This window comes from Vespa crabro, chromosome 19 (assembly GCF_910589235.1).
Source record: "Vespa crabro chromosome 19, iyVesCrab1.2, whole genome shotgun sequence".
Classification (NCBI taxonomy): Eukaryota; Metazoa; Arthropoda; class Insecta; order Hymenoptera; family Vespidae; genus Vespa; species Vespa crabro.
The window spans coordinates 1,950,001-1,965,000 of record NC_060973.1 but is presented as its reverse complement, the minus strand read 5'-3'; the positions used below and the strand labels follow the sequence as shown (position 1 = coordinate 1,965,000).

Below are 15,000 nucleotides of genomic sequence, written 5' to 3'. Positions count from 1 at the left end.
TAACATGTAATTGAAAAGAATTTTGTGTTTGATGAATAATTTTGAAATAACGCGTAACAAGAGGTTGCTATGGCGATAGGATAAAACGAGATGATTGGAAGAATCGCGTTTACCACGTTTTGTTATCAAAGTTTCAAGGTAAATTATACTAAATGTATTCTTTCTTTATATATATATATATATATATATATATATATATATATATATATATCGTATTGGAATTTTGAATTCGTTGCCAGATAGACAGGGATTTAGTAGACATAATATAGTTCTTTCATTTCTAAATTAGAATTGAAAATGAATCGATTTGTTTGAACATAAAACAAAATTTATTCTTAGATTAGGATATTTTTTTTTTCTTTTTTTTTTCTTTCTTTCAATTCGATATCAAACAGCATTTCTTTTATTTCCAATGAAATGCATTTAAACATTTCAGATATTGCCATTCGAATGAACGTTAGAAATAATTATAAGAGTAACAAAGTGAAAAAAAAAAATAACAAAATAAAAAAAATAAAAAAGTATGGAATCTGTGAAATTTGATCGGCAAAGTAAAATTCGTTTTACAGTAAAACGCATTGTTCTCATGTTAAGTAGCAACTTACGCGAACGTAATTTTCCAAATCGGATAGAGTACATTCTCTCTCTCTCTCTCTCTCTCTCTCTCTCTCTCTCTCTCTCTCTCTCTCTCTCTCTCTCTCTTTCTCTCTGGTTCTCTCACACAGTAAATCCATTTTAAAATTACGTTTGTGTATGTTCGCGCGCGAAATGGAGCAACGAGGTAACGAGGTAAAAGTTTTGCGATGTTTCTACTCAACTTTCTTCTTATTTCTCTTTCGTCAATCTGAAAATATTTAAAAGATCGTATTAGTTCATAGATACACATAAACACATATACACGATACGCATGCACATACGTACTCATCGTGTATGTGCGATGCATAGAAAATAATCTGTATCAATGTTATGATAATGAAATTTTCATTGCATTCAAAATGTAAACAAATTTTCATCTACTTCTTAATCTTCAAATTAAATCTTCTATCTTACTTTTTTCGTCTCTTTTTCTTTTACTTTTACTTCTTTTTTTGTTTTTTTTTTTTTTTTTTTTGAAATTTTTTGCATCGTTATTCCCATAAAAGGAAAAAAGAAGAAATAGAGAGAGAGAGAGAGAGAGAGAGAGAGAGAGAGAGAGAGAGAGAGAGAGTGAGATGTTTTACAAAATTTATGATCGTACGTTTAACGTCAGAGATGATCTAACAATAATATAAGAATACCTACGAAGGGGTGGAGTTTCTTCATCGATGGACAAATAATAAAAATAAAAAAAATATATATATAATAATAATAATAATAATAATAATAATAAAAAAAGCACGTTAAAAGTAGTCCGTAGGAATTACAATGTCGTTTCAAATGGAAATTCAATTGAAGGTCTTGATCATATTATATCGTAATATCTCTCGTGTAACTCGACCTTAATGGGTTTTTAATCGAAAAATGTTAATCGAGATCGGCATGCGAAAACGAAGGTCACAACAAAAAAACAGAAAAAAAGGAAAAAAAAGAAAAAATATATAAAGAAAGAGAAAAATAAAAAAAAATAGAGAGAGAGAGAGAGAAAGAGAGAAATATATTTGCGAAGTTTTATATAAATGGTTTTCTTTTCTTCTTTTTTTCTTTCTTTTTTTTTTTCCCCCCAAACGTCACGAATATACCAATGAAATTTTCTTATCGATCGTGGGATTCCTTTTAATTGGACTATTATAAAGATTGAAAATCGTTTTCGATTATGCATATAAATCAGGATAATATTGTCGATAATTCTTACTTCAACGATCAAGGCAATTTATTGGGAGAAGGTAGTGCCAGGTGTTGAACGATCGTTAAATCTAATGTAGTGGTGTTCGTGAGAATGATCATAGAGAAAGAGAGAGAGAGAGAGAGAGAGAGAGAGAGAGAGAGAGAGAGAGAGAGAAAGAAGATACTATAAACTCATGCCTTCGGAAACGACTATTCGACCATTCTTCTATGTACGATGTATCTAGCATGATTAACTTAACACTTTCCTATAATTTGTTTGAACGATAAAAATAATACAAAAATTATATTTCGTATATATATATATATATATATATATATATATATATATATTTCTTATATATAATAATGTTTATATATCATATTAAATATTTATTAATTTTTATAATGCATCTAGTATAATTAATATAACACTTTTCTATAATTCGTGTAAATGTTAAAAATAATACAAAAATTATATTTCCTGTGTATATATATATTTATATATATGTTTAATATTTATATGTCATATTAAATAATTACAAATTCTTTTCTTTTTTCTTCTAATTATTATTATTATTCTTATTATTATCACTATAAGGAATTAATTATTAACACGTTAATTGCACTATAATTTAATTTCTCTAACCACTCTCTTTCTCTATCTCTATCTCGTCTCTTTGGTAAGAAATCAAATGAAAGTATGGTGGACGTCATCATTTTCATCATCACCTTTTGAACGCTGCGATTTCAGGAATTTCATTAGCTCTCTATAAATTCTACGTCGTCAAGCTATTGGCAAATTCTAACTTCGCTCATACATTTCTCGGACAATAGAACGCCTTCATTATTAATTTCCGTAAAGTAGACTGATTACGTACTTTTATCTTTTAACATCCTTGAAACGTTAGACAAGATCCTTCCAATATTAAGATTATTAATAAAGAAATATTAATACATTTGTATCTTCAAATTTGATTTCATATTTTCATAATAAACAATTTTTATCTATTTCGAAATAATAATAATAATAATAATAATAATAATAATAATAATAATAATAATAATAAAAAAATTGTGGAATTCTTCAATTCGCAATAAAATTTCAATTCGATCGATTTAGATTACTTCAACGTAGCATATATATATATATATATATAAAGCCGCTATAAAAATGCAATTTGATTGCAATTGATATAAATCGTCTAATAAAAAATTGCTATTTTATAAAGAGCTTGAAAATTACAAAGCTCGTTTTAGTATTAACATTCCGAGATAAGGAAAGTTTCTTTTTTTTTTTTTTGTTTTTTTTTTTTTTTTTCCAATAAAAATGAATTTAATTTTGTCGATATAAATCATCTTGATATTGTTACAAGTTTATCGTATAATTCAAAAAAAAAAAAAAAAAGACAAAAAAAAAGAAAAGAAAAAAAAGGAACAAGAAAAGAAAATAATAAAATAAAAATAAAAATAAATAGAAAAAGAAAAAGAATATCATACTTCGATGAATGCATCATAATAATCGTAAAGGTTATTTTTTTTTATTACCGAACATACATACACACACACACACACATATATATATATATATATATATATATATATATATATATATATATAATATCCATACACATATGTATTTACATAAAGGGACATAGCTAACGGAAGAAAACTCGCGTGCAATTGTGGTCTAACATTTGATATCTGCGTGTAATTACATTTTGAATTTAGAACGAGCCATCAGAGATGTCTACTAGTCGGGGCGTAACATCGTGAACGTCCCTACTGAATATTCATAAAGTATGTACACCTAGTTTTCAGTAGGTAGTTTCGTAAAACATCGTTTTTAATCCTTTGCCTTTCATTCTTACGATTCAAAGTAAATTCATTCTTTCTATATCGTTCAAATTACAAAAATAGAAAGGAAAAAAAGAAGGGGGGAAAAAAAAAGAATATTAGGAAGATTTGTATGAACGAAAACAAATCGTTGATTGTAATAAAACGAATATTTTTTTTATTACATTTTTGACTTCTTCTTCTTTTTTTTTTTTTTCTTTTTTTGATATATATATATATATATATATATATATATATATATCGGTATATATTATATAGCAATATATAATATTATGTAGTACAATTTTATATATATTATAACATAAATATATTATAAATATTATTATATCAAATATTTATATTTTATCTATAATATGTATTAAACAGTCCAATATATTAATATAAAATATCTTGATATTTCTTTGGTAACATCGTAAAACATTGCAATATTAATTGTATTACATAATATATACTACACATTTTATATAGCATATATATATATATATATATATATATATATATATATATACCTGTAAATTATACCTATAAAAACTTACACACTTAAAAAAATAAAAAAAAAAGGAAGGTAAAAATTCAAATAAGGGGGATAAGAAAATATATAAAGAAGAGAAGGGAACATTTGAAAAAAGAAGAAAGTTATAAAAATAGCTTACTAATCACATTAGAATACATATAAGAGGGAGAACGTTAAAATATTTGAACCAAGATAAGAGATCCCTTTTTCACGTGGATGTGTGTGTGTGTGTGTGTGTGTGTGTGTGTTTGTGTATGTGTGTATATATTTGTGAGGGAGAAGAGAATAACGACCGAAAACGAAAAGAAGAAGAAGAAGAAGAAGAAGAAGAAAAAGAAAAAAGTAGAAGGAGAAGGGGTGGAATGGGAGGAAGAGGGGGAAAAGTAGTATGAGGAGAATGAAGATGAGGGTGAAGTACCGATAAGCTTGAATCGCCATTGCGAAGTACGTGGGCGTGTTATTACCTATGAGAGAAGGTACACACACACACGCGCACATACGCACGCGCGTGCACACATACACATACACATACACACATAAATATATACGTATGTAGTAAAATAGAGCGCGTATTTATCAAACAAACGTCTCATTTTGTATGGAAAATCGACTTCAAATTGCGATCACGTATGTCAAATTTAAAAATGTACTGATCAGTAAGTGAATATTGAGTGTTAGAAAAAGAAGAAGAAAATTATATATATATATAGAGAGAGAAAGAGAGACAGAGACAGAGACAGAGAGAGAGAGAGAGAGAGAGAGAGAGAGAATTTATATTAAAAAAAAATAATAACGATAAATCATGAAACTTGAACGAATGCTATAGTATCAAGACAGTTACTGTAAAGTGCTTCGGTTCGAATAAGAAAACGAGATTAGTCTCGAAATTCGTCTGTCTTGTCTGACTTAAAAGCAATGTTTCTACTTAGTAGTAGAGTGGTCGTACCAGTAGAATAGGCTAGGTTAAGTCGGACACATGGAAATCCACTTTACAATCTAACAGAAAAGTTTGTCGATCCTAGAGAAGGATCTAACGTTGTTTACTTTTGTATTAAAGCTGATTTTCCAATCGATCGGATATATTATATTCTTTCAGAATCTTGTTTCTTTTCTTTTCTATTTTTTTCTTTTTCTTTATTTTTTGTTATCCTTTTTTTTTTTTTTTTTTAAACACACAAACAACAATCATATCACGCAGGATACAATTGATGATCTTCTTTTAATGTCGCATGATAATAATAAAATCGAAAGGAATAAATTTCATTGTAAGAAAGAAAATTGTTAGAAATAAAATCGTACGATGATCGATGATCTACTATCGATCGTAATAATGAAGACGTAGAAAGAGAACGAATATGGGGGATAACAGACGTGTTTAGATTAAATAGCAATAACGTAAGGTGTTTAAGAGAGAATGTCGTGCAATATTGAAGTAGCATAATTAAACTATCGTGGACAAACACGAAAGCATTTACACACACACACACATATATATATATATATATATACATATCTTAGTCTGACTATCGCGACTCATCTGCTTCGAAATATCAAAATTCTTGAGTTCTGGCACGTGTTGGAATTCTTTATGACTTCTCTTGATAGTCTCACGAGTAAGAAAAAGAAAAAGAAAACGTGAAAGAGGGAGAGAGAGAAAAAGAGTGGCGAGGGGGGCGGTGGGGGGCGGGGGAAGGAGGAAGGGAGGGAGAAAAAAAAAAGACAAGGAAAGTACGTGCCACACCCTTAGACGACACGAGCTCGTTGAAGGGTCGTTAAGTAAAAACACGAATAAAGGGAAAAAAAAAGGGAAAGAAAGACCGACAAAAAAGGAAAAAAAAAAAAAAAAAAAAAAAATAAGAAGTTTAAAGAGGTGTTTGGGTCTAAGAGGACGAAGTTTTAAGAGTACTTGAACATTCTCTCTCTCTCTCTCTCTCTCTCTCTCTCTCTCTCTCTTTTTCTATCTTTCTCTTTTTGTCTCTCTGTCTGTTTATCTATGTATCTTTATCTCTCTCTCTCTTTCTCTCTCTCTCTCTCTCTCTCTTTTTCTTTCCTTTCTTTCTTTCGACTTGTCCATACATATATGCTCATTCATTTCATTGTTTTATTTGTTTCAAGAACCGTCGTCGTTGTACGACAACAACCACTACCACGAGGAGTGCCTAAAATGTAACAGCTGCGGCGTCAATCTGACGGGAATCAATCAGAAAAGGGCGAGGCGGTGAGTGGCTACTATTTTTGTGGTATAGGTTTATATGTATATATTGGAATAAGGTATTATATATCCGTAGAAAAGGGAGAATATAAAGATCGAAGTAACTTTTCTCGCAAGGGACTCGTTTTTTTGTTCTTACAATTACTTATGTACGTTTGTATTATCCCGAAAGAAACTTCTTTCTTTTTCTTTACCTTTTTTCCTTTTCTTTTTTTCTTTTTTCTTTTTTTTTTTTTTTTTTTTTTGTTTTCAGTTTGAAAATACGGACTTTCTTGCTTTTATTTCCTTCTTCCTTTTCTTCTCTTTTTCTTTTCCTTTCGATAAAACGAGAATGAGAAAAATTGACATTGACGTTCCTTTCGTTTTATTTTCTTTTCAGGACGTGGTGATTTTTTTCTTTTTTCTTTTTTTCTCCCTCTTAAGGGATCTTTTTTTTTTTTTCGTCGTTAATTCCTTCGGATTGCTTTCGCAGATTCAAAAATCAGATACTTTGCGATCTGCACTTTGCCGACGTGGCGCTGATGGAGTGCTCGGACTTCATGCAGCTGTTGCGCAGCTTCAAGCCACACAGTTTAGGCAACGCAGTTGCCAGAAGAAAATCTTCTAACACATTGATCTTCCTTATGCCATCGCAGGCATGTTCAGGTATGAACATAATCGTTTCTTCTATATTCAACGTTACAACGTCGTAATAATCGTTTATGTTACATGGGGGGGGGAGGGATGGGGAAAGAAAAAAAAAATCGGAAAAAGAAAGAAAGATTTCTTTATAAAATTTTTTTTTTCTTTTATAAAACATTAAAAATACGATATAATTTAAGAAATAAACATTTATGAATTTGATATAAATAATTGATATAAATTTGAAAACATACATATGATTATACGAAATGACTATATAAATAAAACATTTATGAGTATACATTTGTTAACTGATCTGTATATATTTGCGAATGCAAAAGAAATCTCTATGTTCGATTGATCAAAAGATAAATAAAAGATTTCTACGATTTAAATAAATATTTACGAATTAATCATAAGCTAACAAATCTGAACACGTAGGATACAATTATCGATGAAAAAGTTTTTCTTTGATTCGATCGACTTATAAATGAAATCGTTCGTACGATATTAATAAATATTTACAAATTTACTTACTGCGAAGAAATTGTGAATCACGTACGATATATATTTATCAATGGAAAAGACTCTTTCTTAGATAGGTCGACGAATAATTGAAAAAAGTTCACACATATTTGTATGAACAAATTTCAATACAAACAATGTAAAGAACTCTTAGATATTTCTTTTGTTGTTGTTGTTATTGTTGTTGTTGTTGTTGTCTTTTTTTTCTTCATTTTTTTCTTTCAACAGTTCCTTAAAATCTTCATTTAAATCGCGTTCGTTTACGCATCCTTCTTCTGCTCTTTTTCTATCAAGTTTCTTTTCCATCTCACTTTTCCTGTCTCTTTCAATTTCTCTACGCGAACTCGACTTTGTAACGATTCAAAGAGTCGCTTAGAAAGCAGAACATACACATACACATACACACACACACACACACACACACACACGTATATATATATATATATATATATATATATATATGTATGTATAAGTTAAGAACTTTTAGAAACGCGTATATGTACGAGGCGTATAGCTACAGGTGGTTTCTCCTATCTTGGATTAAGCGCGATTATTTAAAAGAAAACACAGACAGACAAACACGCACACATACACATACACATACACAGAGAGAATCTATCCTTAACGCATGCACGCTTACATGCACGTAAGCACGTAAGCACGTAAGCACGTAAGCACGTATGCACGTACACGCAAACCTTTATATATAATTCATTTTTTATCTTCCAATTTTTCTTTTCTTCATTGTACACTTTAACTTCTCGTCAACAGAAAGAGATTAAATTAAACGATAATCAACGAGCAAGTTAACGACAAGATAATCTATCTTAACAACTAAGAAATTTTTACTATTATTATTATTTTTACTATTATTATTATTATTATTATTATTATTATTATTATTATTATTATTATTATTATTATTATTATTATTATTATTATTATTCGTGAAGATTTTCTTTATGAAAAATAAATAGGATACAACAAAGGATCGGATTAATTGCTCTTTAATGAGCGATTAATGGAACGCACTTGAAATGAATGGATCCAAAATGAAGTCAGGAGTCGAAAAGATATAAAAAGTAAAAAAAAAAAGAAAGGAAAAAAAAGAAAAGAAAAGAAAAAGAAAGAAAGAAATGAAATAAAAGAAAAGAAAAGAAAAGAGAAAAAAAGGGGCAACACAGGCGGCTCACTCTAAGTCTGAATACCAAGCCCTGTTTAAAAACAGCTTGGTGTTCTACCTTACAGTGGGTCGACTGCGTTATCGTCAACGTTCAAAGCAAAAGCAAAAGGAAAGGAAGGGAAAGGAAAGAAAAGGAAAGCAGAAAGAAAAAGGAAAGAAAACTAACGAAACGAAGAAATACGAGAACCTGAGAGAACTTCGAAAGAAGAATTTTCGAAAGAAGATGGAAGGACGAATTTGTTAAAGAATACTAACAATATGATGATAGAAGGTATACTGGAACATTATCGGGAGTACGTGTTTAAGTGGAAGAAAATCATCTTGTCCAACAAGAAATAGAAATCTGTCTCTCTCTCTCTCTCTCTCTCTCTTTTTCTTTCTTTTTTTCTATCTCTCTCTGTCTGTCTATCTCACTCTCTGTTTATGTGTCTATGTCTCTATTCATATCCGTCTCTATCTTTTTCTAAAAGTGTTTCGACTATTATTGCATTTACTTGATTCTTTACTACTCGAAAAATTCTCTTCTCGTTGTTCCTCCTTCAACCATAATGATTTTCCTTCCTTTTTCTTTATATCTTTCTTTCTTTCTTTATTTATTACATTCCTTTCTTTCTTTCTTTCTTTCTTTCTTTCCTCTATCAATATTACACAGATGCGCTTTTTATATTATTTTTTATCTCCACTATGTACTTTTGTAAATAAATTTCATCTCTCATCCTACCCCATTGACGAGATCCAATTGCTTATGAGAAGAGCCGCTGTGCGCTTCCACGATTTGATGCAATCATAAACACGATTTCCCTCGTAACTTCGAACGAGCTACGTGAGGATGAATTTGTCCTGTTGATTAAGATTAAATGTAATTTTATGTCGTCGTACGTATATGTATGTATGTATATATGTATCTATATATATATATATATATATATATATATATATGTATATATGTATCTATATATATATATATATATATATATATATATTTATGTGAGTGCGTGCGCGCATGTGTGTGCTTTTGTATCGACGAGGCACGTTCTAGTTTCTTTTTAATCAATGACAGAAACAATATAATGTTGATAAAACGAGAGATGCATTAAAAAAAGTAATAATAAAAATGAAAATAAGAAAGTACAAATAACAAATAATCGTCGCAATTTTGTTCTTTTTATGATTAAAAAAAAAAAGAAAAGAAAAAAAAAAAGAAAAAAAGAAAATATAAGAAAGAAATTGACAATCTTTTTAATCGACGAGAGAAACAATATAAATGCTGATAAAACGAAAAGTATTTGAATAAAACAAAACAAAACAAAACAAAAAAAAAAGGAAATAAAATAAAATGAAGTAAAATATACAGTCGTCCCAGTTTCATTCTTTTTATGATAAAATTAATCGACAATCTTTCAAATCAATGAGTAACAATATAATGTTGGTAAAACGACGGACGTGTAAAAAAAAAAGAAAAAAATATATACATACACATAGAAACGAAAAAGAAAACGAACGGTCATTCCAATTTTGTTCTCTTTACAATGAAAAAAAAAGAAAAGAAAAAAAATGGAAAAAAAAAAAGGAAAAAGAAAAATTGGCAATCTCTTTTCGATCAATGGAAGAAATAATATGATATTGATAAAATGAGGGAATGTTTAAAGTGGGGAAAAAAAAAAAAAAAATAAAATAAAATAAAATAAAATAAAATAAAAAATAAAAAAATAAAAGAAAAATAAATAAATAAATAAATAGCTTCCTCGTATCTTTTTCTATTTATGATTAAAATCTTAACAATTACTTTTTAGATGAATTCTGTCAGGAGTATCCGCACAACTTTATACCAGCGCCTGGTTATTGGATCGAATGCTCGAGGCAACAGATCACTACTGATCTTAGCAACGAAAGAAGTGTCAGGGATGGTATAGATCCTGATGAAATCGATGTCAATCAATTTTCCTTGTCCGAGGAAAGGGAATTCGAGACGAACGACGTCCAGAAAAAGAAAACTGCGATCGAGGAACAATGGGAAAAGTATCAATGTTTCGAATTGACATCGGTCGAGCAAGAAACATATGAGAAGTACTTTTACGCTTCAGAACATTGGAATTATTTCACCAACGACGAAGATCTTGGACCTGTTATACTCAGTATCAAACAGGAGACGCTCAATGGACGTGATCAATTTAGGATACTCGTAAGGGCTATCAGTTATACGGTACATGGACTTATACCAGCCAGCTGTGTCTTCGCTGATCGGTAATTGTTAAATAGATTAGCTAAATAGTTGTTAATGACTAATAAGAATAAACGATGATGATATTGGTGGTTGTGATGATAATGATAATGAGATGATAATGATGATGATGATGATGATGATGATAATGACGATGATGATGATAATAATAATAATAATAATAATAATAATGATGATGATGATGATGATGATGATGGTGATGATGCATGTACGTATATCGCAAATTATACATCCTAAATTCGACGTCATAACGTTATATATACGAGTATCTTCTGAAAAAGTAATGAGTCTCTTCAACGAATTAACTTCAATTAATCGGATCGCTTTTTTTTTTCTTTCTGTCTTTTTTGTTTTATATATATATATATATATATAAAACAAAACAAAAATAAAAAAGAAAAAAAAATATATATATATAGATGAAAAGATTTAATTACATTAGTAATCAATCAAAGATGAGAACAAGTCGTGTACTTTGTACTTTGCCTCACTTGGCAAATTACGAAGTTAATAAAAATTAATGAAAAATTTTTTAATACAAAGTTAAAAATGCCTCCAAGGATAAGTTTCGAGGGAACATGTTTATTCGATTTTTCTTTCCTTTTTTTTCCTTCCTTCCTTTCTCCTTTCTTTTTTCTTTTCTTTCTTTCTTTCTTTATTTCTTCTCAATAGTTCTTAGAAATGTGTCAAGGACAGCAATATTTCTCGTCTCTAGGTACAATCGAGAAGAGGTTGTACGTAGTCTTGGTAAAGAGGTGAACATCAATCCACCGTTGACGCTTGGCCAATTGCCGGACACCCCAGAGGAACTTCTCAAGCTCGATCAAGCTTTTATCAAGTCCGAGGTGAAAGTTGGAGTGATATATGTGAGAGAGGAACAATGTACCGAAGAGGAGATACTTGATAACAACGAAAATTCACCGCTTTTCGAAGAATTCCTTCAGATACTTGGTGATAAGGTCAGATTAAAGGGATTTGACAAGTACAAAGGTGGCCTTGATACAGTTCACAATTTAACTGGCATTTATTCGGTCTATACTAATTGGCGAGGCATTGAAATCATGTTCCATGTGTCGACCCTATTGCCCTATGAGAAACACGATACGCAAAAGGTAATAACAATCTTTTTCTTTTTTTCCTTCATTGATAAATTAAAAAAAGAAAAAAAAAATATATATATATATATATTAAATAAAGTATAATAATAATAATTATTATTATTATTGAAAAATAATAGCTTCAAAGGAAAAGACACATTGGCAACGACATTGTCTGCGTTGTATTTCTGGAAGCTGATAAAACAAGATTCAATCCTGCCTGTATAAAGTCACATTTCTTGCACACATTTATATTGGTACGCGTGAGTCCTGCTGCCCAAACTAAAAGCCCTCAAAAAGAGATTACCAAATATGAGGTATCCGTGGTTACCAGAGATGAAGTCGGAGCGTACAAACCTTATCTGTGGGAACAGAGTGTCTTTGAAAAAGGTTCGTCTCATTATATCAAAAGAAAAAAAAAAAGGGAGGGAAGATCTTCATATCTACTTTTTTTTTTTTTTTTCTTCTTTCTTTACAAATCATTTATTTTACTTTGAACTACGTCCTTTTGTTTTCCATTCTTCGTTCTTACATCGTTAAATTACAAAAATAGGTCCGATGTTCCGGGAATGGATATTAACAAAAATTGTTAACGGCGAAAGGGCGAGTTATTCGGCACCAAAATTTGCGAGAATGCAAGAAAGAACAAGAAGCCAAATGATGGAGGATATCGTCACTAATTTGATCAATCACGCGGAAACAGGACAAATTCCAAAACCATATAGGTAATTAATGTTTTTATTATGATACGTATTACATCTATTAAATTCGATTTATCATATGATATAATTGATCTAGACGAGGATCCTGGAGACCGATTGGACATATGAGACCATTTTCACCCCTCTTAGATTCAGTTCGTGATAAATTCGAGGATTACGATCAGTTGGCCAAAGATTTCACCAAAGTATTTTTAAACAATACTGAAAATGTTTCTTTGAATGCCAATCTCTTCGACGTATCATTCCTTGTACCTGGTCAACAGAAACAAAAGGTCCGATTTATTGGAGTTAGAGCTATCTTGGCTGTCAGGAGCAGGTAAATTAATGTATTATTATAATACTAAAATAAAAAGAAAAATATTTTTATTATGTCATTTTTAATTACTTTGAAAAACTGATTGTTTCCTTCTTTTCTTTCAAAAGTTAATTGTTTTCTAATAAAACGAATTGAATTTTACGGAAAGTAATTTTTCTTTTTTTTCCTCTCTCTTTCTCTTTCTTCTTTTTACTCTCAAAAATTTGGTACTCAAACAAATTTTGTAAAAAAAAAAAAAAAAAAAGAAAAAAGGCACACACATTTATAAAAACAATTGTTCTTATAGATTAAAATTGTTTGATAACATTTAATCCTTACGAAAGATATCAAATCAAATGAAAATTATTATTAACATTTTCTTGATCGTTTTAGGGTCTTTCAAGAAATGTTATATGGCATTCAAGCAGGTTTTGGAAGTCCTCAAGTACCAGTCGCCGAATTGTTAGCTAGACCAGCACCTACCTTGCTTAGTCCGCAAAAACCAAAGAGTTCTAATTTTCTACAAGTTCCCGACATGGAAAGTCCTAGGTACGCTATCATCTATTATAATATTTTCCTCTATCGTTAGGTTAATCTCGCGGGCATAGTTTCATATTATTGAAAATCTGATATGAAAATGGAAGATAAACAATATAAATGGAATTCATGTATGTACTTATCTTCAACTATTTATATATCTATTTATCTATCTATCTATCTGTCTGTCTATCTATCTATTTATCTATCTATCTATCTATCTATCTATCTATCTATCTATCTATCTATTTATTTATTGCAGTAATTAGGTAAGCAAATAAATTGAAAAAAATTCTTCATTTGAATAATTTTCTTTTTGCGCTTAAAATCTTTTTTCCAAATTTTCTATTTGTAATGCTCGAACTAAAGGAAATCAATATTGGTGTCGGATCGAATGCAAAATTATTATTTTCTGCACGTGCAATTTTGATTGAATTGGAATTTTAAAGAACAAAAGAGAGAAAGAGAGAGAGAGAGAGAGAGAAAAAAAATAAGAAAAAAAATTTTTAAATAAATAGAAAAAGAAAACAAATGGATTATCATAATTAAGTTAATACTTGGAATGTTCTCAAGTCGTGAGACTAATGCCTGCATTTTTAATGTCGAATGCTGTTTTTATATATAATATATAATATAATATATATATATATTATATATATATATATATTTATAGAATTACTGTTATTATTATTGTTATTATTATTATTATATGTATTATTTCACGGCACATCCATGTCTCCTATCCTTAAAGCACCGCATGTTTATTCGGTCTCATTATTATCTATTATTCTTTTTAAATATTGAGCTTTTAAAAAGCTCAACGAAAGAATTTTACAAATGATATATTTATATATACATATATATACATATGTATATATATATATATATATATATATAATTATATTTATATTTATATTTATATATTAAAGCGTATTATTCGATTTTGTGTCGCATGTCTTTTCTTTTCTTTTTTTTTTTTTTCGTCGATATGAAGCAAATGCACAGCAGTATCGTTTGCGTTCCGGTGTATTTGCAATGCAACAATAAAAAATTTTTATGGATAAGGCAATAAAAGAAAAACGTTTTTTTTCTTTTTTTCTAGTTTTTTTTCTTTTATTTTTTATTATTTTTTTTTTTTTTTTAATGGCACCGCAGCTTTACTTAAATTCTCTTGCACCATCTATCTCTCTTACACTTTTCTTTATTTTTTTATTTTTACTTATATATACTATATATATATATATTTTTTTTTTTTTGTAATTTTAATAGTAAAACTGTGGCGTAAAACGTACACGCTGTATCATCGGCATGCGAGTCTCCTTGTAAATCATTGAATAAAAGAAAAAAAAAAAAAAAAGGAAAAGGAAAAGCAATAATATAAAAAATTTGACGTTT

General features: G+C 29.1%; 1 protein-coding gene across 5 annotated transcripts in view; it reads left to right on the top strand.

Moving 5' to 3' along the window:
• LOC124430726 overlaps positions 1-15,000 on the top strand; it is a 100,075-nt gene that overhangs the window by 82,700 nt on the left and 2,375 nt on the right. For all 5 annotated transcript variants that reach the window (XM_046977707.1, XM_046977704.1, XM_046977703.1 and 2 more), the window contains 8 exons: positions 6,287-6,389; positions 6,856-7,028; positions 10,506-10,956; positions 11,670-12,066; positions 12,192-12,441; positions 12,605-12,776; positions 12,850-13,089; positions 13,462-13,617. In XM_046977707.1, the coding sequence (XP_046833663.1) occupies positions 6,287-6,389; positions 6,856-7,028; positions 10,506-10,956; positions 11,670-12,066; positions 12,192-12,441; positions 12,605-12,776; positions 12,850-13,089; positions 13,462-13,617 (1,942 nt within the window). The remainder of the gene's footprint in view (positions 1-6,286; positions 6,390-6,855; positions 7,029-10,505; positions 10,957-11,669; positions 12,067-12,191; positions 12,442-12,604; positions 12,777-12,849; positions 13,090-13,461; positions 13,618-15,000) is intronic.